The sequence below is a fragment of the Vespa mandarinia genome, chromosome 4 (assembly GCF_050613455.1).
Source record: "Vespa mandarinia isolate Hongniang chromosome 4, ASM5061345v1, whole genome shotgun sequence".
NCBI lineage: Eukaryota > Metazoa > Arthropoda > Insecta > Hymenoptera > Vespidae > Vespa > Vespa mandarinia.
Window position 1 is genome coordinate 6,155,192 of NC_140813.1, and position 25,005 is coordinate 6,180,196.

General features: G+C 30.9%; 5 protein-coding genes across 17 annotated transcripts; 3 read left to right on the top strand and 2 right to left on the bottom strand.

Moving 5' to 3' along the window:
* Positions 1 to 649: 649 nt before the first annotated feature.
* LOC118450245 (gametogenetin-binding protein 2-like) lies at positions 650 to 7,090 on the top strand. Of its 2 annotated transcripts, XM_035885855.2 has the most exons (12): positions 650 to 948; positions 1,735 to 1,925; positions 2,026 to 2,169; positions 2,286 to 2,498; positions 2,574 to 2,777; positions 2,868 to 3,036; positions 3,106 to 3,270; positions 3,351 to 3,440; positions 3,525 to 3,797; positions 3,880 to 4,284; positions 4,374 to 4,563; positions 6,953 to 7,090. In XM_035885855.2, the coding sequence occupies exons 1-11, from the start codon at positions 859 to 861 to the stop codon at positions 4,548 to 4,550; spliced, it is 2,121 nt and encodes a 706-aa protein (XP_035741748.1). In that variant the 5' UTR covers positions 650 to 858; the 3' UTR covers positions 4,551 to 4,563; positions 6,953 to 7,090. The 2 variants fall into 2 exon arrangements, with proteins under 2 accessions (XP_035741748.1, XP_035741747.1); XM_035885854.2 differs by lacking the exon at positions 6,953 to 7,090 and having other exon boundaries at positions 4,374 to 4,875.
* LOC118450246 (3-oxoacyl-[acyl-carrier-protein] synthase, mitochondrial) lies at positions 5,424 to 7,103 on the bottom strand. Its single transcript, XM_035885856.2, has 3 exons — positions 6,899 to 7,103; positions 6,431 to 6,811; positions 5,424 to 6,348 (listed from the first exon to the last, which is right to left on the bottom strand). The coding sequence occupies exons 1-3, from the start codon at positions 7,101 to 7,103 to the stop codon at positions 5,606 to 5,608; spliced, it is 1,329 nt and encodes a 442-aa protein (XP_035741749.1). The 3' UTR covers positions 5,424 to 5,605.
* Positions 7,104 to 10,917: 3,814 nt separating this feature from the next.
* LOC118450287 (protein dj-1beta) lies at positions 10,918 to 12,363 on the bottom strand. 3 transcript variants are annotated; one of them, XM_035885957.2, is made up of 5 exons: positions 12,223 to 12,363; positions 11,834 to 11,989; positions 11,530 to 11,691; positions 11,276 to 11,465; positions 10,918 to 11,171 (listed from the first exon to the last, which is right to left on the bottom strand). In XM_035885957.2, exons 2-5 carry the CDS (start codon positions 11,921 to 11,923, stop codon positions 11,044 to 11,046), a joined length of 570 nt encoding a protein of 189 aa, XP_035741850.1. In that variant the 5' UTR covers positions 11,924 to 11,989; positions 12,223 to 12,363; the 3' UTR covers positions 10,918 to 11,043. The 3 variants fall into 3 exon arrangements, with proteins under 3 accessions (XP_035741850.1, XP_035741846.1, XP_035741849.1); XM_035885953.2 differs by having other exon boundaries at positions 11,834 to 12,049; XM_035885956.2 differs by having other exon boundaries at positions 11,834 to 12,034; positions 12,223 to 12,360.
* A 62-nt stretch (positions 12,364 to 12,425) lies between these two features.
* Positions 12,426 to 23,242, top strand: LOC118450283 (uncharacterized). Of its 8 annotated transcripts, XR_014982027.1 has the most exons (9): positions 12,426 to 12,567; positions 14,155 to 14,291; positions 15,689 to 16,048; positions 16,170 to 16,250; positions 16,323 to 19,731; positions 19,981 to 20,259; positions 20,899 to 21,097; positions 21,178 to 21,695; positions 22,858 to 23,242. XR_014982027.1 is itself a non-coding variant. In XM_035885935.2 (8 exons), exons 2-8 carry the CDS (start codon positions 14,244 to 14,246, stop codon positions 21,254 to 21,256), a joined length of 4,455 nt encoding a protein of 1,484 aa, XP_035741828.1. In that variant the 5' UTR covers positions 12,426 to 12,567; positions 14,155 to 14,243; the 3' UTR covers positions 21,257 to 23,242. The 8 variants fall into 8 exon arrangements, 7 of the variants coding, with proteins under 7 accessions (XP_035741828.1, XP_035741829.1, XP_035741831.1 ...); XM_035885935.2 differs by having other exon boundaries at positions 21,178 to 23,242; XM_035885936.2 differs by having other exon boundaries at positions 21,190 to 23,242.
* Positions 23,243 to 23,357: 115 nt separating this feature from the next.
* LOC146873060 (basic helix-loop-helix transcription factor scleraxis) lies at positions 23,358 to 24,732 on the top strand. Of its 3 annotated transcripts, none has more exons than XM_085656305.1 (3): positions 23,358 to 23,685; positions 24,149 to 24,404; positions 24,493 to 24,732. In XM_085656305.1, the coding sequence occupies exons 1-3, from the start codon at positions 23,609 to 23,611 to the stop codon at positions 24,589 to 24,591; spliced, it is 432 nt and encodes a 143-aa protein (XP_085512431.1). In that variant the 5' UTR covers positions 23,358 to 23,608; the 3' UTR covers positions 24,592 to 24,732. The 3 variants fall into 3 exon arrangements, with proteins under 3 accessions (XP_085512431.1, XP_085512432.1, XP_085512430.1); XM_085656306.1 differs by having other exon boundaries at positions 23,362 to 23,691; positions 24,113 to 24,404; positions 24,493 to 24,731; XM_085656304.1 differs by having other exon boundaries at positions 23,373 to 23,685; positions 24,113 to 24,404; positions 24,493 to 24,726.
* Positions 24,733 to 25,005: the final 273 nt, after the last annotated feature.

The window sequence follows — 25,005 nt, forward strand, 5'->3', positions numbered from 1 at the left end:
ACATATGGTAGCCTTGAGGTACAAAGGCCACTAAGAGCATAATAAATACGAACGCATTTTCAAACGTACTAATCAGATGGCATTCAATAGAATAGCGGGAAAATCAAATTAGCAAACGATACAATATAACATTTTTCAAGTAATTCTATCATGATAATGTAATAGTATAATATGTATCATCGAATTTTCTAGATTACTTTATACTATAATATGTTACTCCTTTAATTTTAAGAACCAAACATCGTGATTATAAATGACGTAATGTTTTTGATATAAATTAAAAGTGAGAGAAACAATTATCGATTCCACTTCATGTTTATTATATAACTTGCGCTATTATAAAATCATTAAAATAAAACAAAAAATGAATAGGATCTGAAAATTTAAATAAGTTTTTCCGTTAGTCGAATATGCAATTATGTAATATCAAAAAAAGAGGGAAAATATAGAGAATAAATATATAAGTTTGTTGTTTAAAAAAAGTAAAAAAAGTTTTATAAATAACCACTTAATAAATATATATATATATATATGTATATATATATATATGTATATAAAGACTATGAATACAAATGTAATTATCAAAAAAGTTGTGGAAATTACGTTATGGCGCGATACTATCGGAAGAACTCCAAAATGACGCGTATAGAGAAGCAAACGGGACAATGCACGCAGGACGGAAGTGAAAGACTACTCGTTGCAAATGGCAGACGTGTGACATCTTATGCTTGTTTTCGTATTCAACGTGTTGTAAAATTATCTTAGTTTTGAAGTCTCGTACAATCGTATCTAAACAAAAAGTATCGACTTCAACAATTAAGGATAATTAAGAATAAAAGAATAAAATCTAAAGAGATAATGGCAAAATTAGTGAATGTTTGGCGGGACGATGACCCGGTCGATCTGACGCGAAGACAAATGCCGTTGATCGTTGATGAAAATCTCACGGTGAGAATATTTTACTTTAACATTTATTTCTTTACAGCTTCAATTATGAAATTCTGAAAATATAAATCCTTAGGAAACTTACGTAATGGCATTGATGATTCTATGTGTGTGACTTAACCTAAACATTGGCCGAGGAGTGCATGTCCAATTTATAAACGATTAAGTCTCATAAAACTTTTGACAAACTTGTTTTTCCTTTTTTATTGTTATATTCATTTATCAGTGATTTTACTGCTATTTCAGACTTTCTAACGATATGAACTCTACTCCAAACGGTATTATATATTTACGTTTATTCGAATTCGTTCGATTTGCTTTTGTTTTACATTTTTAAAAATGATGCATATATGTAATGAACGAGAAGTTTTATGTATTTGATGACTACAAATTATAACTTTACTATCTTTTTTATCACTTAAAAAATTTAATGAGTCAGAAATAAAAGAAAGGCATGAATTTGATTTAAAAAGAAAAAAATAGAAAATAACTGATCTTTATTGTTATATCAAAAAAATATAATAAATCTATTTCATGTTATATATAATGAGATTGATTTAAATGTTAGTTATTTTAAGAACATCTATTATTATTAATAATCTATTTAGCAAAGTTATATGAGATAATTATGTTTCATTTCAAATGAAATTTTTTAAAGCTTTTTTGGTATAATTACTTTTTAATAGATACAATTATATACCTATAATTATATAATCATAAAAATATATTTGCTGTTTATAATTTTTATAATATAAATTTGTAACAACATGAAATTATTTATTTCAATAGATGATCATGGATGTAAATGGCTTAGGAGCAATCTGTGCTAGTCCTCTTGTCCGTGGCAAACAATTGGATGAATTCACTAGGAAGTTGGATATGCTTACGAAAGAAGAAATTAAAGCATCTTTCGAAGTTACATGTAAAGATATGCTAACTATTTTAGGACAAGCTGTACCATGCGTTGGTTGTAGAAGAAGGTAGTATATATATTGAAAATATAATTACCATATATAATGTAATATAATATTATGCAATATTTACATCTAATATAATATATATAATACTATTTCTGTTTAGTGTTGAAAGATTATTTGATGATTTAATGAAATCAGGACATCCTGCACTAGATCCATTGATCATTACTCCAGATGGTTTATTATCAATAAGTGATGATATTTTGGAATCACCTCAATTACTTTGTACTATGTTACAAGGACACAGGTAATATAGTCATTTTGTTTAAAAAAATATAAATGCTATTATTGTGTGTGTGTGTAAATGTAATGTGTGTAATGTGTGTGTATACATATAACAAGTACTTTTTCAAAATATTTCAGTGCAAGATTGAATAATTTAGTAGAAAAACAACCAAGAAATAAAAAATCGCGAAGATGTGTTTTACATTCTTTGGAAATACAACGCATGAGACCACCTCCAAGTGCATGGAGAGAAGTTTGGGATTGCATGGAGTTACCATGTAGACAGGAACTTGCTTTGATTGAAACTGATACTCTAGATGCCACATTAGATACATATTTACGTAAACATAGGTACGTATATGTATAGAAATGTGTAACCGCGTATATTTTTATTAAATACGATCATAACATTAATTGATATTTTAGATTTTGCGCCGAATGTAGAACAAAAGTTCTTTTGGCATCGTCTATTTTAACAACAGAACATGAACCAGCGAAAGAAACAGGTTATGTAGCTGCTTTATATTCTGGTATTAAACGATGTATACCGGACCGTCATGTTCATTTACCAACTAGTACAGATTATATCAGTACACTTATTGGTCGTGCTCAACCAGAACTTATGGGAAGGTATAATTCTATTACTTTAACAATATTTTTTTAATATAAAATAAGAAATTTCATAGTTTAATATCAAACAATGATTTATTTATATCTTAGAGAAAGACATGCGAAAACATTAGAAATTGCTCAAGAAGAAGTACTCACTTGTCTTGGAATATGTGTTGCGGAACGTTTACATAAAGTCCATCGGCGATTAAGAGAGGAAGAAACAGTTTACAAAGTATTAGCTGCAGTAGCAGTTGATGCATTGTCTAGAAATTTTCAAGTAAATGTTACTTTCTTATTATTAATTTATTATTATTTGTTATTTGACACAAATTTATTTTTCCTCTAGATGGCAGTCGAAGTGAAACAAGGAATTTCACAATTAGAACTTTTGTATGAGGAATTAACAAGGGAAGAAATAGCTAAACAACAACGACGAGAAAAATTGAGATTAAAACGAAAGAAGAAGAAGGAACGCCGTTATGAAACAGAGGAGAAAGAAAATTCATGTCATGTATGATATTATATAATTATCATTATTTGCTTCTTTTATATATTATTAATTTTATTATATAATTATGTATCAATTTTTAGTGTTCCAATGAAAGGAGAAGTGGAAATAGTGAAACATGTTGTATTTGTATGGAAGTAAAACCGACAACACAAAATATCGATCGACATAAGGTATATGCAACATAGCAACATGTATTTAATTACGTATATATATTACCTATCCCTTGTTTATTCTTATAGAAATTTATTTTTCAGTTACAAGTTTTAGATCCAAAAAATAAAGGTCCACCGACATGTAAATGTCCTGATTGCTTGAAAAAAGCAAAAATACCTAGTATAATACAATCTCAAAGTCAAACACAATTACCATATTCGACTAAAAAAATTTCAAGCCCGCAAAAAAGTAGTTCCAAGAAAACAACTTCTGAATCAAAGACGAAAGTTAGTCAAAGTCAAATAGAAGAAACTAATTCAGAGATAAAACATTTTTCTGAAGAAGAATTATTTGAAAGTTGCGACTCGTGTAAGGTAACTATACTTTTATGGGACTTATTAGTCTGCTTTTAATTAAAACGAACGCAACTCTATAAAATTTAATCATTAAACGTAGGACTTCTCTGATAAAACTGAGGATGAACAGTGGCATAATCTCGATGATTGTAAAGATCCTGTGACCAAAGAATTAGTTGGTGCTTGGATAGGTGAACCAAGCAAAAGATATACGATTTGGATAGAAATGAAAAAACGCTTTGAATTATCTATGGCTGATAGAAAAAGTCGTTCATCAAGTGAACAATCATCTCAGGATTGTGGTTATTCATCTGAACATAATATTAGTAGTCCATCTATTCCTAGTACACCCGAAGGTTCTGAAGTAGCTTGCAGTGATGGTTGTTGTAATCATGAAGGTGATTGTCATGATATACGAACATCCGATAAACTTGTTCATTCCAATTCTAGTATTTCTTTGCTAAAAGAAAGAGGTGGAGGTCCAACACTTACACAAATGCTGGAGGTCAGTGTAAAAAAAAAAGAAAAATAAAAGAAAAACTTATTACCATTGATAATCATAAGCGATTGTTCATAAACATTATTTGTATACAGGATTGTTACTTATCAGATGACGAGGAAAAAGAGAGCTATATTCCTGCAGAGGAAGTTTTGGAATTTAAATCTCGAATGTGTCAAGTCCTTGAGAAACGTCAGGAACTTCGACAAACACTTAGAAAACGTTTTGCAATTCTCTGCAGCCATCATAAGCCTTTTATCATTCCTCATTAAAAATTCCTACTAGGTACAGTTACTTAATAGGATATGATCTTTCTCTTTTGTTTTTTTACATTGATTTACTGCCAGTAGAGTCGTGAATATTATAGATGTATTTTGAATAATTGTTATCATTGGAGGATCATTTTCCAATGTGAATAAAGTATCATTGGATCATACATTATAGAAATATTATATAAGATAATTTATCAAAAAAATCATTGATATATATATTGAATTTAGTTATTTTATACACAACTAAATTCAGCTACATAAAAGACATGTGTTTATGATATAGTAAAATTATCGTCAAAAATTATCAAGCCTATGCATTGAATTCACAGTTATCTTTAATTTAGATAATGTTTAATTGACATACAGAGTTATTTGTTTTACACTTATAGCTCATAGTTAAAATCGAACGTAATGCAATATGCTTCTATAACTGGAATCAATGCAGGCATTTTATACCAGCACGCCTTGGTCATAATACATGACAAATTTAAATCTGATACACAAAAAAAAAGTGTGTTATGATATTGGGCATACATCTTATCAATTACGATACGATATACTCAGAGAGTATTTTATTTTCTTGAAGTGTTAAAATTTCAAGGAAATTGTTTTTGTTGCGATGTGATCATGATCACTCGTAATTCCGCTAATACAATGGTAGTATCATGATTAAAGATTATTGAAAACTTAATATAAAATAAATGTTGCATTCCAATATATATTTTATTATTCCAGTTTACATCTCTTTTTGTGTAATTTTAATGTAATAAGTTCTATATAAAAAAGAATCTATCCTAAATCATGTAATTTGTATATTGTATATTGTTGCATAAAATTATTTAAAATATTTAAGTTACTATAATAATTGATGATTAAGATTAGATTCATTATCGAATATTTTTTTTTTTCTAAACTTGTTTACAGCAAATGTACAAAGGTATTTACAATGATTTTATTATTATTCCTGTATAAAATAACGCCCGCTTATTACATCGAGCATGTACAGCATATTATGCTTTTTGAGTTTGGTAAAATGCCTAATATTTAAGCTTTTTTTAAGCAATATATTCTGCAAAACAGAGACACGCATTTATTCCGCCAAAACCGAAAGCATTCTTTAGAGCAACTCGTCTTCCAGTAGCAAACCAATTTTTCTTTACATTAGGTACAAAATGTAGGCTTGTCTTTACATCCAAATTATGTAAATTTAATGTAGGTGGAATCACAGCATCTTTTATAGCTAAAATCGTAAAAGCAGCTTCTAAATTTCCTGCAGCACCTAATAAATGTCCATGCGCTCCTTTTGTACTAGATACAAACACGTTTTTACTATGTTCTCCCATAAGAGATTCTACAGCTTTTAATTCAATGGTATCACCTAATGGAGTTGAAGTAGCATGTGCATTTATATATGTAATTTCTGATATTTCTATACCAGCATCTTTTACTGCTCTATCCATTGCTAACAAAGCACCAGTACCATCTTCACTAGGTGCTGTTATGTGTGCTGCATCTCCTGAGAGTCCATATCCGAGAATTTCTGCATATATAGGAGCCTGTCTACTAAGAGCATGATTTAATTCTTCTAATACTAGTATAGCAGATCCTTCACCCATTACAAAACCATCTCTATCTCTGTCAAATGGTCTTGATGCTTCATAGGGAGAATCATTTTTGGAAGTACTAAGTGCACGAAGACGACAAAATGCTGCAACAGCTAATGGACTGATACATGCTTCAGCTCCACCACAAACCATAACACTAGTATCACCACCACGTATAAAACGAAATGCATCACCTAAACAATAGAATTATTTTAATTTTAGTATACACTTTATTTTTAACTAATTTAATATTGTTATTGCTTTTTATTATTTTACCAATAGCATGTGCTCCAGTTGCACAAGCAGTTGATACGCAATGATTGGGTCCTCGAAATCCATATTTAATACTAATATGACCTGCTGCCATGTTTGGTAGAATTCGTGGTACAAAATAGGGACTGACTTTACTATATCCTTTTTTTAAAGCTTCATACGTCGCACATACATCTACTAAATCAATCATTCCAATACCAACAGCTACTCCTGTATCTCTTTTATCATTTTCTTCTTCTGGTTTCCATTTCGCATCAGACAGAGCTTCTTCAGAAGATATCAATGCATAAGCTGTTGCAGAACACATTGTTCTTAATTCGCTCTTAGAAAAGTATTTGTTTATATTTAATTCGTATGATTGATCTCCCTTAGGTATCAGAGCAGCTGTAATGGATATAAACTTTAATTTTTAATTATATATGATTATTATTTGTAATATTGAATATACATAACTATATTTAAATTTCTTACCTACTCTACAAGGTAGTTTATCATAATCTACATCAGACAATTTGATTATTCCAGACTTAGATTCAAGAAGATTCTTCCAAGCATTCTGTACACCAACTCCAAGAGGACATACAAGCCCTAACCCGGTAATAACAACTCGTCGTTTACATCTAACGGCAGTAGTCATCGATCGGCCTCGTTTAAAATATTTAATAGGACAAAACATTTCACTTGCAAAACAAGAAAACTCAAACAAGTATCGTCTTGTAGGTTATGTTTTGTATTATATCGGTGTTTCAGTTTTTCTACAGTAAACTGCAACTCGCATCGTTTCTTGATAAATGTGTAAAATAAATTATATAGATATTTCTTTTCCGGCTTAATTGCAACTAAAAGTATCTATAAATTTTTATCATTTCATGTATATATTCTACTACACGGCATGTGTATACTTTTATAATAATGTGAAAGAAACATGAATCAAAATCTGTTTATTTATATATGACAACCAATAAAAATAATTAATACGAATGATGGACATATATCACAAAATAATATCATTATTCAAGTATTAATGCCATTCTTAGATACACAATTCTTACATATATATATTTACTATAAATACATAAATGTACATAAGGCTGTTCATCACTTTTCGCTCGTAGTGTACGTGACTCCAGCGATAAGGTATAGACAAAATATGAATTACAAACGCAATAGAGGAACTGTTCTCATTATGCATTTATTGCATTACTGTATAAGCTTATGTAGGTTACATATCTCTCATAAATAATTTAATAATCGAATTAGTGTGTATATCGCGAGATTTATTTAATTAGTCTCTAATTTTAAAATGTGAAAAAAAACTGACAGCTTTATTGTAACTCTAACGGAATCCAAAAAAAGAGAAAACCTGAGATCTTTGCATAAAAAATAATTACTGCATTTTAGCCGAAATATATTTATTCGTCGAAAGATCGAAAAAGGATAGGAGGAGAAACGGGAATTAATATATTAATTACTGTAAATCCTGGACTAAAAATTAATTAATTTATTTTAGTACTTACGAGCTTTATAGCTCGTTGTAGAATTATTTTTACAAGTCTCCTTGTACTTTAGTAATGACTTTACTCGAATTTTCTCTTTCAAAAGTGATGACTCTAAAACGTACGTATGAACGTACGAAACAAGAAGACCCTATTCTGATTTAATAAATCAAAAAATAAGAAACCATTCACGAGTAGAAGATCTCCGAAGAAATTTACTCGTGGTCACTCAATACTCTTCTACTAATTAATTACAATTAATTACTCGTGCCGATCCGTACTTTTTGTCCTCAATTGAATTATCGGAGAGATTTCAGAATTAACTTATTACTTAAAAAATTTTGCAATGGCTCTAAAGCACTTGTCCGCGATTTAGTTCGAAATTGAGGATAATTGATTGAGATTGTCGTTAAAAATGAGATAAATCAACATCGAAATTGGTTGAGATTCAATGATGCACTGACTCTAATATGTGATACTTATTAATAGATGATCATTAAATTTATTTCGCGAAACTCTATTGTTTTGTATAAATATGGTCTATATGATTGTTAAAAAAAACAAACTTTGTTAATAAACACTGACCCTAATAACGGTATTGGACGCAGTCGATGAAAATATACTTGTTATTTAAATCGCGAAATGTAAACAAACAAGTATCGCTTCTACTTTGCCATTTTTTGGTTTTTATTTTAGCGATACAACACTCAATTATATCAAGTATATGTAATGATATTCTAAAATAGAAAAATAAAATTAAAATTATTAACATCATTGTTATAATATAAAAAGTTATTGGAAATATTAAATATGGAAATATTAAATTAAAATTATTTGATATTTAATCCATATTACAACCTATGTAATGTTTAAATAAATTTTCTATGTTGATATATTAGTTTATTATACTCTCTACGCATTATAAATTGTTTAAATAATCATAAATTTATCGAAAGTATGAATTATTTCAGTAGAATTCAAAATTTACGTGTATTGAAATATTACATTGAAATTTTATGTTTACGAGCTACGTAATGTTTACAAAAATGTCATAGTGTTTAAATATTGGTTTATTATATACCGTGTATATTATGTTCTTTGAATGATTATTTAAACTTAGATGTATGGAAAGAAAAAATTTCGCTGTAAAATAAAAAAATTTTTTGTTAACGATTATATAGACAATTCATATAAATTATTATAATTTAATTATTAATATTAGTAGTGTATATCAAAGTATTATTCATAACTTAAATGAATGTTGATAAATCGAATGATTTTTTTATTCTAATTTGCTACGAAATAAGAGAGCTACGATGTTCACTGCTTGAAGTTTAATAGAAATGTCATCTATCAAAGTCGCTTAACTCTTCCTGCTTCGTTATTGTTTACATCACTAAACGATAACGAAAACAAAAATAAAATTCGTATATTACTGAAAAGTATTAATTATTCAAGCTTATGAATAATTGACTAAACTTGAAAATTTTTATCTAACGAAGATGATGCCTGAGTAAAATTAAATTATTTAATATTAAATGAATGAGAGTTATTAGTTCTATAATGTTTTAATAATTGTACGATTGTTAATTTATATATTAATTATAGTTTGTTTCTATGTATATACTTTACATTGTTAAAATGAATATACTTATAATATTTAGAAAGATTATACAAAGCTATTTACCTGATAATGGAATCATTACGTTTTCTTATTGATTTCTTAAGAAAACTTTATACAAATTAATAGTTTCGCAAAATCAATAAGAATCAAAATAAAAACGATATAAGAAAAAATGGAATAAACAGAAAAGCGAGTATTACGAAATAATGATACGATTATAAGACAAAAATACAAGGGAAAAAATTTTAACGGACCGAAACAAAAGAATTGCTTCGTATTTGTCATCATATTTAACCAGTATTAAGTATATCTGTCGGTGGACGGTCACGTGATTAAATTATCGAAGACACGATTTCTTGAAAATTCGCATAAAAAGGAATTACACGAGATGATATATGGAATGCGCTAAAAAGAAAGGACAGAGAGCTTAATAAGACATTTGCGATTAAATTGGCTATATTGTACTTTATTCTTTTAAATATATACTTTTTTTTTTTTTTGTTATAAATCACTACCATCATATATAATATATAATGTACTTGATTTATATAATATTTAAGTATGTATGTCTTTCTTTTTTATTTCTTCTTATTATTATATTTTGAGATTATATATTATTATTATAATAGAATAGTAATAATAATAATATAAAATAGACTACTCCATAGGGGAAACCACAGAAAAAATAACGTTGGTAGTTTTACTTCCATCATTTATTTCAGAGAAACAAAGTACACTACTCAAGTGTTATATGAAAATCAGTAGTGGGGATATGAGTTTCTTTTCTTCTGCCGCAAAGTTCCAGTGGCGCCACTATACGAAATTTTTTTTCCACGAAAAATATCGGAAATGGCATTTACGCCAACTGTGACTTCAAATATAATTTTTGATCAATTTTGATAAACAAGATTTCATTTTAAAGATAAAGATTTAAATGAGGGTATAGCTTCCTCGAATTTTTGAAAAAGTTTTATTTTTATTAACTATTCTCGTAGAAATATCATTTTTTGACACAATTTTTTTCAAAAATTCAAAAAAACTATGTTCTCTTTTAAACTTTCATATTTAAAATGAAAACTTATTCGTCAAAATACGTAAAGTATTACTGTACTCATTGTTGGCATAAACCATTACAAAACTAGGGATGAAAAAGCATAATGTTGTTTATGCATGTATGCAGCACAAGTTAAATAAAATTTTGTATTAAGTGATCATTAGTAAATTAAATGTCAGAACTAGAATAAAATGAGAATGATTTATTAGAACTCATTTTAAAATTGTGCTCTCAATGATTGTCATATTAATAAAATAAGTAAATTTATCATAACTCGAGCTATTATTTTATGAGAAGGTAAATTATAAAAAAAATGTAGCCTATAAATTGAATTTATTTGGTAATAATATAAAGTTTATATTTATTATAATGCTTATAATATATTTGTAAACATACAATATTTTATAGAAGTTGTTAACTACCATTAATGTAATTATTATTTTTATTTGTAATCTTCATATAACATTCCCTTTGCTACGTTAATGGCTTTTTCTTTGCTTACTAATTTTTCAACAAGAGCCAAGCCAAATGCGAAAGCTGTTCCAGGACCTCTGCTTGTAATTAGATTGCCTAGAAAATAAAAAGATTTATTGTGTTTATTTTCTAAAACAATTATAAACGAATCATGAAATTGATTTTGTTTTAGATAGATTTCTAATAAAAATAATTCATACCATCTATCACCACACGATCTTCTAAATATTCATAACCATCAGTCATTTGATCTTTCATTGCTGGATATGAAGTAACTTTCTTTCCTTTTGCTATACCATGAGCTTTTAAAGCAGTTGGAGCTGCACAGATAGCAGCTATAAGTTTATTTTCTTTTTCTTGTTTTTGCAATAGTTGACCAACTTCAGCTGACTAATTTTCATAAAGATAATTTATTATTCCTTAAGAAATATACTAAAATAAGAAAAACATTTACCTCAGCAAATGCTTTCGCGCCACCAAGTCCTCCAGGTAGTATGATAACGTCATATTTTTCCTTATCATTCACATTAGCAAGCTTAGTGTCGGCACAAATTTTTACCTCACGACTACACTTAACACATTCACTATCACCTAAACTTGCTATAGTAACGGAAACCTAAGATTAAACGTTATAATGTATATTTAAAAGGTATTTCATTCTAAAATTGTATATAATATATAGCATATGTAGCGATTTACTCTTTATTCTTATGCGCAATTATACTTTTAAGGTTATAGCGTATTATAATTTTACATACTCCGCCACGGCGTAAAACATCTGCCGTTATTACAGCTTCCATTTCCTCAGATCCATCAGATATTAATAAAAGCGCTGTTTTCTCGGCCATTTTATTAGAATATTTTGCTGTATATCGAAAATTATATGCAGAGCTTCTCCAAACAGGTTTTGAATTCTTTAGGAATAGAGAATACAGTTGAATAGTAATCCTCATCTATATCTAGATATATATTGACTAAAAATATGGTTGAAAAGTATAGTTCTATAGATTTTAATGAACATTCATTAACGTTAGGAGTATATTTACAAATAATACATGTTTATTATTATTAATATTAAAATATAGGAAATATTTGTTTTTAATTTTATATAAATTTATTATACATATTCAGGAATATAAAAGAATACCTTTTTGAAAAAGTCGTAAAGAAAAAAACCGTTTCCTTAGTCAAGTGAATAATCAAAGGGGGTATATTAAGCAGTGCGGAACGCGTGGAATCGGATCGCACCCCCACAAAAGAAAAACGAAACAAACGTAGTACAAGATGGCGGCGTTTGGGTGTTGTGGCTACTGATTCGTACAAGGCAACTCGAGGAGCACCTGAGACCTGATTTAACGGAGAATCATTGTTCGATTTTTTAGTCAGAAGTTAGCAATCGCACGGACAATTCAGCGCGTGCGTTGTCGCCGAAACGAGCGGCGTCACGGGAAACAATGCGAGCGCATCGTCGTTGAGGCATTTTGGAACACGGGTGAGTGAGTTTGCCTTGAAATTTTATGGCATTCCACATTATTTCGACGTGTGCTCAGGGAGGTACCTCGTGATTCTTCTTCAATTTCATATTTTAAAAATTTTGAGAAAAATATCGAACAAAAATGATCATCTTTGTGTCGAAAGCATCAAGCTGAGAAGCTCTAATAAGCTGCTTCGAAAAATTGCGAAAAGGAAAGATACACGTTTCCGCTGGCGTTCCATCCATATGATGAAATTGTGCAAATAGTTTTCTCTCTCTCTCTCTTTCTCTCTCTCTCTCTCTCCTCTCTCTTCTCTCTTTCTCTCTCTCTTTCCTCTCTCTTCTTTCTTTCTTTCTCTCTCTCTCTCTCTCTCTCTCGTTTTTTTTCGTTCTTTTTCATCGTGTCGTCAGATCGTGCTAATGACTCAATCAAATTTTAACCGTAGGTTATATTTTCGTAAGTTTCGTAGAAATGGTAGTAACTGCAGTAAAGAGCATAAGATTGTGTTTGTTAAAAGCTTGATCTTATGCTACTTATTGCTTTCACCGTGACTTAAGACCACTTGAAAAATCTAAGATATTTCAGGCTTTAAAATTGTTGGAATATGCAAGTTTTTTATATTATCCCATCAATCAATTTATAGGCTTGTCCATGTTTCATATTATTATAATATATTAATTGTTTTTATATAAGTAGTTATTTGTAATGTGTATTTTTTCCCAAATACATTTGAAATTATAGATTAGAACATAGCAAGGAAAATAGTAAATGTAATGATGTACATCTATTTGTATCGATGATTAAATATTTTTATAACATTTTCTGATAGGTAATTAACACGAAGCCTCAGTATACATTTAAAAAAATGTCTTTATATATGAATTACAGTCTTCGTTGAAAGATCAACATATTTTATTTTGCAAATTAATTTAAACTAATTTTTATAATATGTAATTTTAATACACATGATTGCATGAGTTTCTTTTTAATGAAATTTAAAGTCTAATATCTCTAATAAGCTTTTTTCTGTAATTGATTATATCGATGAACCAACATATTCATGTTTTTCTTCCATAATCTATTATAATTGCTAGTACTACTAGTAGTCATTACGTTCTGTTATGTCTTGCAATTTTTTTTTCAAATTGTGTTATTTGTTATAAACTTATTAGAGCTTATGGAATTTAAATTTTAATAAAAATAATGCTAATATTTTGCATGAATCGTTCTGCAATTTGCTACTGATAATTGAGGTTAATTCTACAACTTTCTATTAACACATGGTTTACCTGGTGTTAAGTTGTAAATATATTATCAGTATAACAGTTTCATAGGTCTTGTAAGATTATATGAGTATCAAGATGAAAATCTATAATTTAAAATATATTCTTATAAAAAAGTTAACTCAATTAGAGTATTTTAATATAATCATTAAATTCATATTAGTTGTTGCATATTATTCAATCATTTATCTTAAAATTATATTGAAATTAATAATAATATATCACTTCAATGTAGAATGATAGTTAAAAGACAGCATGCTAAGCATAATGCACCTTCAATAATTACTGCAAATATACTGATAGAAAAAATATACGGTTCAGGGGGTGGATGATAGGAAATTACTGAAAGTCGAAGACTGAAGCCACTCGAAACACTGGAGAAAGACGGTGGAGCTTCGGAGGAGGGGGAGATGTCTGCTGGGACCCAGGGCGAGATTCGAGTTGGCCCTTCACACCAGGTTTGCCATATATCTTCAAAAACTTTTTTGCTACTTAGCTCTATTGTGCAGCGTACCTAACTCAAGGCTTGTGGTTCTCCAATGCATTATATGAGTACAAGCAAAAAAATTAATTAAATTATATTTAAAATGTATTCCATATATAAGAGAGTTAGTTAAGGAAAATATAACCTTCAGGCAAGAAAAGGAGAGAGAAAAAGTAATAAATACATTGTACATTGACGAATGTTAGTGTATTACGTTTAATTTAAATTCACTTTTTACATGCCATATTTATTCATGGTGCTCTTGCCTAAAAAATACATTATCCTTTTAAAGTAATCGTTGAATTAAATGACGATTGATTTTATAGAAATGTATGACTCATATAGTGATTAGTAAGAATTACAACTATTGGTTATATTAATTCATGTTCTATACATTTTGTGCATGGTGTGTGCTTATTAATGGAATCACTCATTGTACAGACTACATTTACATTTAAAAAATGAAATATGTAGATTTTTCTGCATTCTGTCAGATCAATTATGTAATGAATATTTATATTACATCATAGAAAATCTTTAAAATATGTGTATGTTTTATTGTTTTATGTTGATGGTTCAAATAACAGAATAGTTCTGCGCACAATATAAGTCATAAATAAATGTCATAGATAAGTGTAGTTTAGTATCCTTGTAATATATATAAAGATAAGTATGTTTTAAAAATTAACCTATTGACAAATAATTTTACATCAATCTAAATGTTAATAATTACAATTAATAAGTATACTATAATTATATAGAAAAACTTTAGGTATAAGTAAAAGTGCTAAATTTCCATAAACAAAAAAGATATTGGAAATTACTATTAAGATATACACATATATTAATATATAGTGCGTGGAATACTTATTTATAGTATAAGAATTTATACTCAGTGCAACTTATGTGGTTTTCAGTCACGGTGAAATAATTGAAAGGTATTATGGGTAAAAAGAGGTAACACATGCTTCGTGTTAATTACATGTCTTCATTTCATAGCTGTACTTCATTGGTTACTTGAACCATCTACGCTTATAATTTAATGTATACATGAATATTTATTTAAATTGTGTTTCTAATTTCCCAGTTATTCTAATTTTCCTTGCTTGTAATTTGTTTATGGGATTTTTAGACAATGAGGATGATATATGTTGTACAATTTTTAGCTTTTTTAACAAAAATTTTGTTTTCACATATTATTTAATTTAATAAAATATCAAATTTGATATGATTTGATATGGTCGAAACTATGAATGAAAAAAGAATTATTGGTTCTATTTATTTCAAAAGACAAGCCAGAGTATAGGTGCGTATAACTAACTTGCTTTGGCATTGGTGCTAACTGCGCACAATCCCGAATTTTGGGTACAGGAATTGGTTTCTTGTCAGGCCCGTTTGCCTGAGTATCGGCCGGGTATCCCACCTGGAGAGCTGCTTCCTGATCCAGAATTCTCTAAAGAGAGAGAAGAGCTAAGATGGATTCCAGCCATGGCATTGGATGGAGATCTACTCATGTATTTGAGAGCAGCACGATCCATGGCTGCATTTGCTGGAATGTGTGACGGAGGATCCCCAGATGATGGTTGTGTTGCAGCTTCGAGAGACGATACTACTATCAATGCTTTGGATATTTTACATGATTCTGGATATGATCCTGGAAGAGCATTGCAAGCTCTTGTTAAATGTCCTGTACCTAAAGGCATCGATAAGAAATGGTCTGAAGAAGAAACTGTAAGTAAAACATAAATAAGTATTAATATGATATATTACGTCCTTTTTAATTCGTGTATGGTTTTATAATCTATAGGGAAACTTATACTCAAAATTAATCAACTATCACTTTCTCTCATAGAAACGGTTTGTCAAAGGTCTTCGACAATTTGGAAAAAATTTTTCTCGTATTAGGAAGGATCTTCTACCTCATAAAGATACGGTAAAATATATATTAATTAAATATCGATTATATTTAATGAAATAATAATTATGTAACATTTATTTTTTATAGCCGGAATTGGTCGAATTTTACTATTTGTGGAAGAAAACCCCAGGTGCAAATAATAATCGACCACATCGTAGACGACGACAAGGTTCTTTGCGAAGAATTCGAAATACACGTAATTCTAGAGCAGGCACTCCTAAAGAGGAAGTTCCTACGCCACCCAAAGATACGCCGGCTGCTAATGCTAATACAAAAGAACCCGCTTCAGAACCAGAAACTGTACCTGTTGGCACACCAGCAAGTAATAATCCTGGAGGAGAGATTAGTTCTGTAACAGAAGACGATAATTCTGAAGAGGATAGTGATTCTCGCGATACTAATACAAACGGTGCAACGCATTCTTGTCAACATTGTTTCTCAACTAATTCTAAGGATTATCAGGTTGCTGGTAAAGATAGATTATTACTTTGTACGGAATGCAGAGCACATTTAAAGAAAACGGGAGAATTACCGCCTGCTCCTCCTTATTTGTTCCGCCCTGTGCCTGCGGAGTCGCCAGATAGCCCAGGTAGAATGCGAACGCGAAATAAGGCAAAAGAAACGCCAAGACCTGCGCGACCACGACGTACCGGTGGAACAGACACCCCTGATCAAGAAAAGCAACAGCAACAACAAACACCCGATAAAAGTAAGAAAAAGTCTTCTAGTAAACCAGAAACACCAAAGAAAGCTCAAAAACGAAGCCAAGCGGATGATGCAGAGGAAGATAAGGAAGCTCAAAAACGAAAACGTGGTGACAGGCCAGAGAGTCCTTCGGAATCACTCACTACTGACAGTAATTCTCTTATGGATGAGCCTGAAAGAGAAACAGAAGGAGATACGAATGAAAATCAACCTACACCAATCGCCGTACAACCTGAGGAGCCTGTTAGTCCAGCTGTAACTACGCCAGAAGAACCTTCTGAACCTACACCAACTTCAACTCCTGTGCCAGGTCCTATACAAAGTTTACCTATATCTGTTCCTGTTATTCATACTTTAGATAAAAAACCATTATTGGAAGAACCAGTAGAAACTAAAGATCAAATAGAAGATGTACCTTTAGCCATGAATCAACCATTGAAATTAGAACCACTGCCAATAGAAACAGCTATGTCACCTTCTAACGAAGAAATGAAAGAACCAGAACAGCTGAACTTGAGTACATCACAGCCACTAAATATGAATGATATGAATCAAAATATACCTCGTAACTTGTCTCAAACAATGTCAAATACAGTAAGTAGCATGTGTCCACCAAATGGTTCACAAAATATCCAAAGTACACAAATTATATCACCTAATCAGCAAGGATTACCACTAAACATGCAATATGCATCTAATGTTCCACCAGTTCAAAATGTGCCACAGAATTTATCTCAAAACATACAAATACCACCAAATATACCACAAAATATGTCTACCACTCAAAATATGGGACCAACGCAAAGTTTACGCGCACATCCTGAGAATATGTCGAGTACACAAGGTTTGCCACAAAGTATTGGAGGCCCTCCGTTGAATCTAAATATATCTCAAAATATACCAGCAAGTATATCTCAGATACCTCAAATATCAAGTTCGCCACAGCCTCTTGGATTAACGGTCATGTCATCGGAAAGTAGAATGACCGAAAGAATTCCAGAAGAAAGATTATCTACAGAAAGAATGCGTGATGGTAGAATTTCTGATAGAATATCTGAAAGAGTATCCGAACGTACTGAAAATAATGAACCAGAAAGAGCAGAACCGCCGAATATGTTCCAACCGATTCAACCAAGTGGAATTCTATCTATGGAAAAACCTTCGAGCATTTATAATTTAGCTGGAACTCCACCAATGGAACCACAAAACTTAAAAATTAAACAAGAAATTATTCCTCCTGAACCGGATCCTTTGCAAAGTTTAAAAGAAGTGAAAGTTCCTGGTTTTCAGACCGGTTTTCCTGGTCCAAGTTTGGAAAATATAAAAAAAGATCCAGATAGTACTAGTAAACCACCTACACCAAGTAAACATTCAATGCCAAGTAATCAACCAGTGCCACAGATTCAATCAGTGGCAGCATCGCCAACGCCAACGTTACCGCCTCCGCCGACATCTATTCCTCAACCCGTGATGCATCCGGCGCAACAGCCTAGTCCACATATGGCTCATCCGTTCCATCCTCATCATCCCTTGATGCATCATTCATTATTTACAGCGATGCATCCTTACCATCCACATGCTTATCCAGGATACGCACCTGTTGGTGGATATCCCTCGTTTCCACCATACTCATATGGACCAGTACCCCATGCTATTCCACCACCATCACCACAAAGAAGTCAAGAGAATACAACAATGATGACAGCTCATCACTCTAGTACAAGTTCTAGTGTGACGACCAGAGAAGAAGGAGAAAATCTTATTGCTACCCATCATCATTCTTCTAGTATGCATCAAGCGACTACCTTGCATCACGACAAACTGTTAACTATCTCCTCTCATAGTTCTCACAGTCACTCGTCATCGCATAGTTCACATAATACTCAGCGTAAACCGTCGCTCGTTTCAGCAACGTGTTTAACATCAACTAGTTCTGTACACCATCATCATCGACCTCCTCAAGCACAACCACCTGTTGTGCAGGAACCAAAGATGGAACAGGATCTTGGTGAGCCAGAACCAGAAGAACCGCCCAGTCCACGTGGACCTTCTCCTGAGCCAAGAATTGAAGACTCCGAATGTCACAGATCACAATCTGCAATATTTTTACGACATTGGAATCGAGGTGAAAATAATTCATGTACCAGGACAGATTTGATGTTTAAACCTGTGCCTGATTCTAAGTTAGCTAGAAAGCGAGAAGAAAGATCAAGAAAACAAGCAGAGAGAGAAAGAGAAGAACGTGATAGAGTTGCTGCACAGCAGGCTAGAAAAATGACGACTCCAGAGAAACAACCTGAAACTTGTAAGCCACCCAGTCGTGGTCCACTTGAACCCGTTGTCTCACCATATGATAGGTATGGAACAAGACCAGGGTCTTATGCAGATACACCAGCTTTAAGACAACTCTCTGAATATGCAAGGCCACATGCAGCGTTTTCACCTGCTAGACATCCTGCTCCACCAGATCCGATGATCCATTATATGTATGGACCAGCTGCGAGGGAACGTTTAGAACTAGAACATTTAGAACGTGAAAAGAGAGAACGCGAAATAAGAGAGTTGCGTGAGAGAGAATTAAATGATCGTTTAAAGGAGGAACTATTAAAAGGAACACCCAGACCAATGCCGGCTCCTGTTGATCCACATTGGTTGGAAATTCATCGACGATATGCGGCTGCAGGTCTCGCCCCAGGACCATCGGGACCACCACAAGCTTTGCACCAATTTGGTCTATATGGAGCTCCGCCTGGACCAAGTCAATTAGAACGAGAACGACTAGAAAGATTAGGTAATTATTACTTTTTATCTTTTGTAATTATTTTATAGATATCTACTCGTCTCGAAATTAGCCAGTTACTTTCTATAATTATTTATAAAGATATTCTTTTGAACGGTTAAAGGAAAGTATCTTGAAGGAATGCAAAGTGTTGCAGTGACGAGTGGAATGTATATGTGAAAGATAGAAGATAGTGTAGTTGACTATTTTTACACCGTAAAACAAAAATGGTATATTTGATCGAGGCACTATCGGGTTTAGGGATACCGACTGCAGCCGGCGGGGGGCCAGCGGGTGGAGGGGCTGGCCATCCCGTAGCGGCTCATCACCATGGCCAGCTGGACGAGCGGTTGGCTCTAGCTGCTGACCCGATGGTCCGGTTGCAGATGGCTGGCATCTCGCCCGAGTATCACGCTCACACTCACGCGCATACGCATGCGCATACGCACTTGCACTTACATCCGGGACAACAGCAGGCCCAGCAACAGGCTCAGCAACAGCAGGAGGCAGCTGCGGCTGCAGCTGGATTCCCCCTGCCTGGTAGGTGCCAGAGTCAGGATGTTCTAAGTTTCTCTTAAGAGTTTCCTTTTGACAAACATCTATAACAATAAGTTTTCATATTCTATCGCTTTACTTTCTCATGCCATCATGTTCTGGCAATTAAATCTTTTGACCCTTTTTTAACTCTAGCTTATTATTCGAAGTACGAACGACAGCTGTTTCGGTCATACAGTTTTTCAGTTATTCACATTATACATATTTAGGTGCAAGTGCGAGTGTACGCGTGAGTGATACAAAAGAAGTAGTGTACATAGATATGTATGAATGGGTGTGTGTATGTGATAAAAAGTAGACAAATTAATCGTTCAATGAATATTTTTGATATATAATGTCAAAGTAACTCAAAAGTGTTACGTTTTCGATAATCAATTTTTTATCCAACATGTAATAAATGTAAAAATAAGAACAATATTGAATATTCATTAACAAGTATTGTTAACTTATTAATTATTAAATATTTTTTAACAGATTTATTGTATTCTCAATAGTGCATGCTTTTTTAAAGCATTTTTCTATATTTGCTTATATATATCTTATAAATATACATATATTAATTACATAAAATGATAGAACATTTGAAATACTTTCCATTTGTTTTATCATTTGTTATTTGCATAGCTGCTGCTGGTGCTAATTATCCTCGGCCAGGTTTAATGCCTCGTGATCCAGCATTGGCTCTTCATCCAGCTGAGCTTCTTGGAAGACCATATGCGGATATGGCAGTGCATCATGAACAATTGCAACGTCATTTGATGATGGAACGCGATCGTTTTCCTCCACATGCATCGCTTGTGGCTCATCATGAGGAATATCTGAGGTTCGTCTTTTCAAATAAATAACAATATATTCCTTCGTATGCTTTAATAAACGAATTAAATATATATTGGATTAACGAAGGATGTTTTTTAGACAACAGCGTGAGCGCGAGCTTAAAGTGCGTGCATTGGAAGAAGCTGCACGTGGATCTCGTCCTTAAATATAATTGTATTTATATCATACTGATTATCCTTTATAAATAGGGATGCAATTAATTGCACAAAACAAATATGGTACAATATACTGTGCCAGTATGGTGCAAGAACAAATGGCAACATTTGTTCATGATCGTTGATCTTGTATTTAAGATCATAAATTATTTTTACGATCTTTTAGTGACATATTGAGACTTAAAGTGTTACGTAATGTAACTTGTTAGTGTAAATAATGTAGTGAAAAATTCATCGAGAGTACTAGATTTTATTCTAGTATCGTAGAAATGAAGATTATATATAATAGTGCTTTAATGTGTATATTTCTTTTTTTTATATATCTTTTTTTTTCTTTCTTATAGGTATTGGAATTAATAAGTTTGATAGAAATCATTAATTGTTATTCAATTTTATCTTGATGGTGCAAATGCCAAAATGTTGAGCCAGGTAACTTTACTAATCTGGATTCGTGGATACTATGCATAAAGTACTTTCTTCTAGTTTTTTTCTCTTTTTTCTTTTTTTTTTTTCTTCTTTTTTCTTTTTAATCATTTCATTAAACTTTATACATTATTGAGCCTTTACGAGTAAAGTATTATATAAAATATTAGAATAAAATTTACATTTCTATTATCGTGCCCGTTCTTGTTTATAATCACAGGGGCAATTTAGACTTCCAATATTTATCGTGTATATGGAATAATTTAAGTTGAATATTACATAATTTCTGTCACAGATATTTGTATATTTTCTATAAGTACTGCTTAAGATTAATGAGAGACTATATGGGCCTTTGGTAACAGTAGCGCGAACGCCTGGTATGTAGTGAACATTAAAACAAAGTGACCAAAGTTAAACGTTTGTAGGAAATTGTTGAGCGTAAACGCATAATGTTTAATTAATCATGATTTGCATTGTACATTAAATAACAAATCGTACAGTAAATGAAAATATTAACATCGGAAATTTTGAAGGATTCTCTATAATTTTTTGAAATATCTTCTCTATTCTAATAAACATTTGAATATGTAAATTATGCTATAATTGAATCAATGTAACTTAGTTATTTAACAAAGTAAATATTTCATACAAACGTGCAATTGAATTATATATTTTTCTCCTTTGATATATTATTAATATGTAATGTAAATATATTATTTTCGACTTAAAGAGCATAGATCGCGTTTTTCTCTTTATTGCTTATTTAGAAAAAAAATATGTATAATTTACATTAATAATCTTTTGTGCAGTGGTTTTATTTATTACATTGTTAAGAACGTTTTTTATTTTATATGATTAATGCATTTACAAATATATAATAATATTCATGAAACGATTATTATAGTATATAATATTTTATATAATGATAACAAATTTTTTTATTTTTCAGCAATACATTTTTTATGATTTAAAAAAGTATATATAGTCATATATGTTAAGTCATGTTATCAAATTATTCCAATATTGAAGAATAATGAAACTTCAATAATTAAAATTTTCGCTTGCCACAGTACAATTAATATTTGCAAAATTCATATTTAAAATGAAAGATAAAAGAAAAAGAAAAAAAAGAGAAAAATTTTATCTTCACCAAGGACTTTTTTTACAGGCACGAAAATTGAAACATGAAGTTGTTAGTAACTATCCGCCACCGTCTGGAAGCCGTATGAAAGTGTCCTAATTAGTTTTACAGATGGAATTTGTTTTCCTCGCCCTACTACCGCTCAACGACTTGTTTTTATTGAGTGTAATGTGAAACTCAGCTTCTGACCATATTACGTGGGAGTCTTGGCGCCCGCAAGTACTCGCGTATATTCCTAAGAGTTAAATATACATATTTTGTTGTTCAGATCGTTCATAGTACATACAAAAAATAAGACGATCAACTAATAGATGATTTCAAATAAATTACACAATTAATCTTGATAACTTTTAATTATATATTTTTCTCGCGTATTTACTTATTTGATAATAAATTTATATTTTAAAAACTATTTTATGTATATATAAATTTATATATATATATATATATATATATATATATATATATATATATAGAGTAAAGTTATATTTTTATTATTGGCTCTATTTGCCAAAAATTCGGCTTTTTCAAATATTCATATGTTCTCTCATGTTATACGATCCTTGCGGCCCTGATCCCATGCACGTGTACTTCACATATGTTCCGTTGCAGCGAGGGTCGGGGTGGGGATTGGCGGTAACGCATGAGAGGGGACTTCCATAAACTGGAAGAACTGAAGGAAATTGGAGTAACACTCATTCATAAAGACGTTCTTGCCGCGACTGGATAAGAGTTTAAAAAACGTTCTAATATCATTTCGAAATAAGTATTGAAAACAATGACTACACGTAAAAAAGAAGAATCAAATAAACAGAGATATCAAGCTAACGCACGTGAAAGAGATAGAACTCACAGGTAAATGTAAGGCTTTAATTAAATATTTTTTTTATAATAAGTATATAAAACGTGGCAATAAATCATTAAAAAATGCTCTATATATATGTATGTATATTTGTATACACATATACATACATATATATATATATAAGTTTAGATTTATTATTAATATATAGTATATAATATTTCATAATGGTATTAGTAACATTACCGGTAAAAAACAATCGGTAACGTTTCTTTCAATGTACAGTATTTTTCAATGATTTTGTATTAGTATGTGTGTTCTAGAAAGGTTTTCTCTCTCCTCTGCCTTCTTTGGGACAATTTCAAACTAAAGACTAATTATGTCTTTCAAGGAAAGCTCATGGAGAAGGAAAAAAGATATTCTTTTCTAGTACTATTTATTTGAAATAAAATCATTGAAAAACATTGTCAATAAATACAGGTTCACGATTCAAGAAAAGCAATCTTCACTGTGCAGCGTGAACACAGCTTTCAGCGCATTGAGAACATTGATTCCAACGGAGCCAGCAGATAGAAAATTATCCAAAATAGAGACTCTCAGATTAGCGAGTAGTTACATCAGTCACTTGGGCGCAGTTCTTGTTGTTGGTGCTATGGATCAACCTTGTTTGCAACTAGAAGAAAGTGGTCGAGTATACTCAACAAGTGATTGGAGTGATATGCAAGCTAGACCACAAGTTTGCACTTTCTGCCTTGCTATGCATAAAAAATATGTAAGCCAGCAATACTTTTTTCAATATTTTCAATCTTTCAAACATTTATTATATTAGAAAAGGTTCTAATGGCTTCATTTATTTTCAGAATACAAACGGTAATTCAGAAATTCTTTCTGATTATCAAAGTCATAATATGACACCATATATCTTTGTTCCAGGGAATTCTGCAAAGTGTATTGATTAAAATTATATATAGATATATATATTAAAGAATATATTTCTTGTAAATTTTGTGTAAATATATATTTTTTTAATAAATTTCTTGCATACAATAGTGATTCTATTACAAGAATCTATGATGGACTGGTATGCATGCTGTATTCATATAATTAATAATTTATGTGATCAAGTGTTCAAAAATTTCATATATTTTTATAAGAAGAGAAATAGAAAAAAATATATTTCAAATAAATATGACCATTTTTTTGAAGAAAATATAATCTGTTTTTGTAAATGATTTTGATTTATTCATTTATTGTCGGTTTTTTAAAGGGATTTATATATATTATATGATGTAATATGTTAATATTTATGTATATGTAAGAAATATGTTATAAAACAAAGACTCGTTGCTATTGAAACGAATCATTTGTTTTTC

Excerpts from the sequence above, each read along its gene's own strand:
- LOC118450245 (XM_035885855.2), top strand. The coding sequence starts at position 859 with ATGGCAAAATTAGTGAATGTTTGGCGGGACGATGACCCGGTCGATCTG. Across the intron at positions 3,441-3,524 it reads AAAATATCGATCGACATAAG|TTACAAGTTTTAGATCCAAA; the intron begins GTATATGCAACA and ends TTTATTTTTCAG. Across the intron at positions 3,798-3,879 it reads AAAGTTGCGACTCGTGTAAG|GACTTCTCTGATAAAACTGA; the intron begins GTAACTATACTT and ends CATTAAACGTAG.
- LOC118450246 (XM_035885856.2), bottom strand. The coding sequence starts at position 7,103 with ATGTTTTGTCCTATTAAATATTTTAAACGAGGCCGATCGATGACTACT. Across the intron at positions 6,812-6,898 it reads TAAACTACCTTGTAGAGTAG|CTGCTCTGATACCTAAGGGA; the intron begins GTAAGAAATTTA and ends TATCCATTACAG. Across the intron at positions 6,349-6,430 it reads AACTGGAGCACATGCTATTG|GTGATGCATTTCGTTTTATA; the intron begins GTAAAATAATAA and ends TCTATTGTTTAG.
- LOC118450287 (XM_035885953.2), bottom strand. The coding sequence starts at position 12,028 with ATGAGGATTACTATTCAACTGTATTCTCTATTCCTAAAGAATTCAAAA. Across the intron at positions 11,692-11,833 it reads ATGTTTTACGCCGTGGCGGA|GTTTCCGTTACTATAGCAAG; the intron begins GTATGTAAAATT and ends GTTTAATCTTAG. Across the intron at positions 11,466-11,529 it reads GCGCGAAAGCATTTGCTGAG|TCAGCTGAAGTTGGTCAACT; the intron begins GTAAATGTTTTT and ends TATGAAAATTAG.
- LOC118450283 (XM_035885935.2), top strand. The coding sequence starts at position 14,244 with ATGTCTGCTGGGACCCAGGGCGAGATTCGAGTTGGCCCTTCACACCAG. Across the intron at positions 16,049-16,169 it reads AATGGTCTGAAGAAGAAACT|AAACGGTTTGTCAAAGGTCT; the intron begins GTAAGTAAAACA and ends TTTCTCTCATAG. Across the intron at positions 16,251-16,322 it reads TTCTACCTCATAAAGATACG|CCGGAATTGGTCGAATTTTA; the intron begins GTAAAATATATA and ends TATTTTTTATAG.
- LOC146873060 (XM_085656304.1), top strand. The coding sequence starts at position 23,609 with ATGACTACACGTAAAAAAGAAGAATCAAATAAACAGAGATATCAAGCT. Across the intron at positions 23,686-24,112 it reads GAAAGAGATAGAACTCACAG|GTTCACGATTCAAGAAAAGC; the intron begins GTAAATGTAAGG and ends CAATAAATACAG. Across the intron at positions 24,405-24,492 it reads TTGCTATGCATAAAAAATAT|AATACAAACGGTAATTCAGA; the intron begins GTAAGCCAGCAA and ends ATTTATTTTCAG.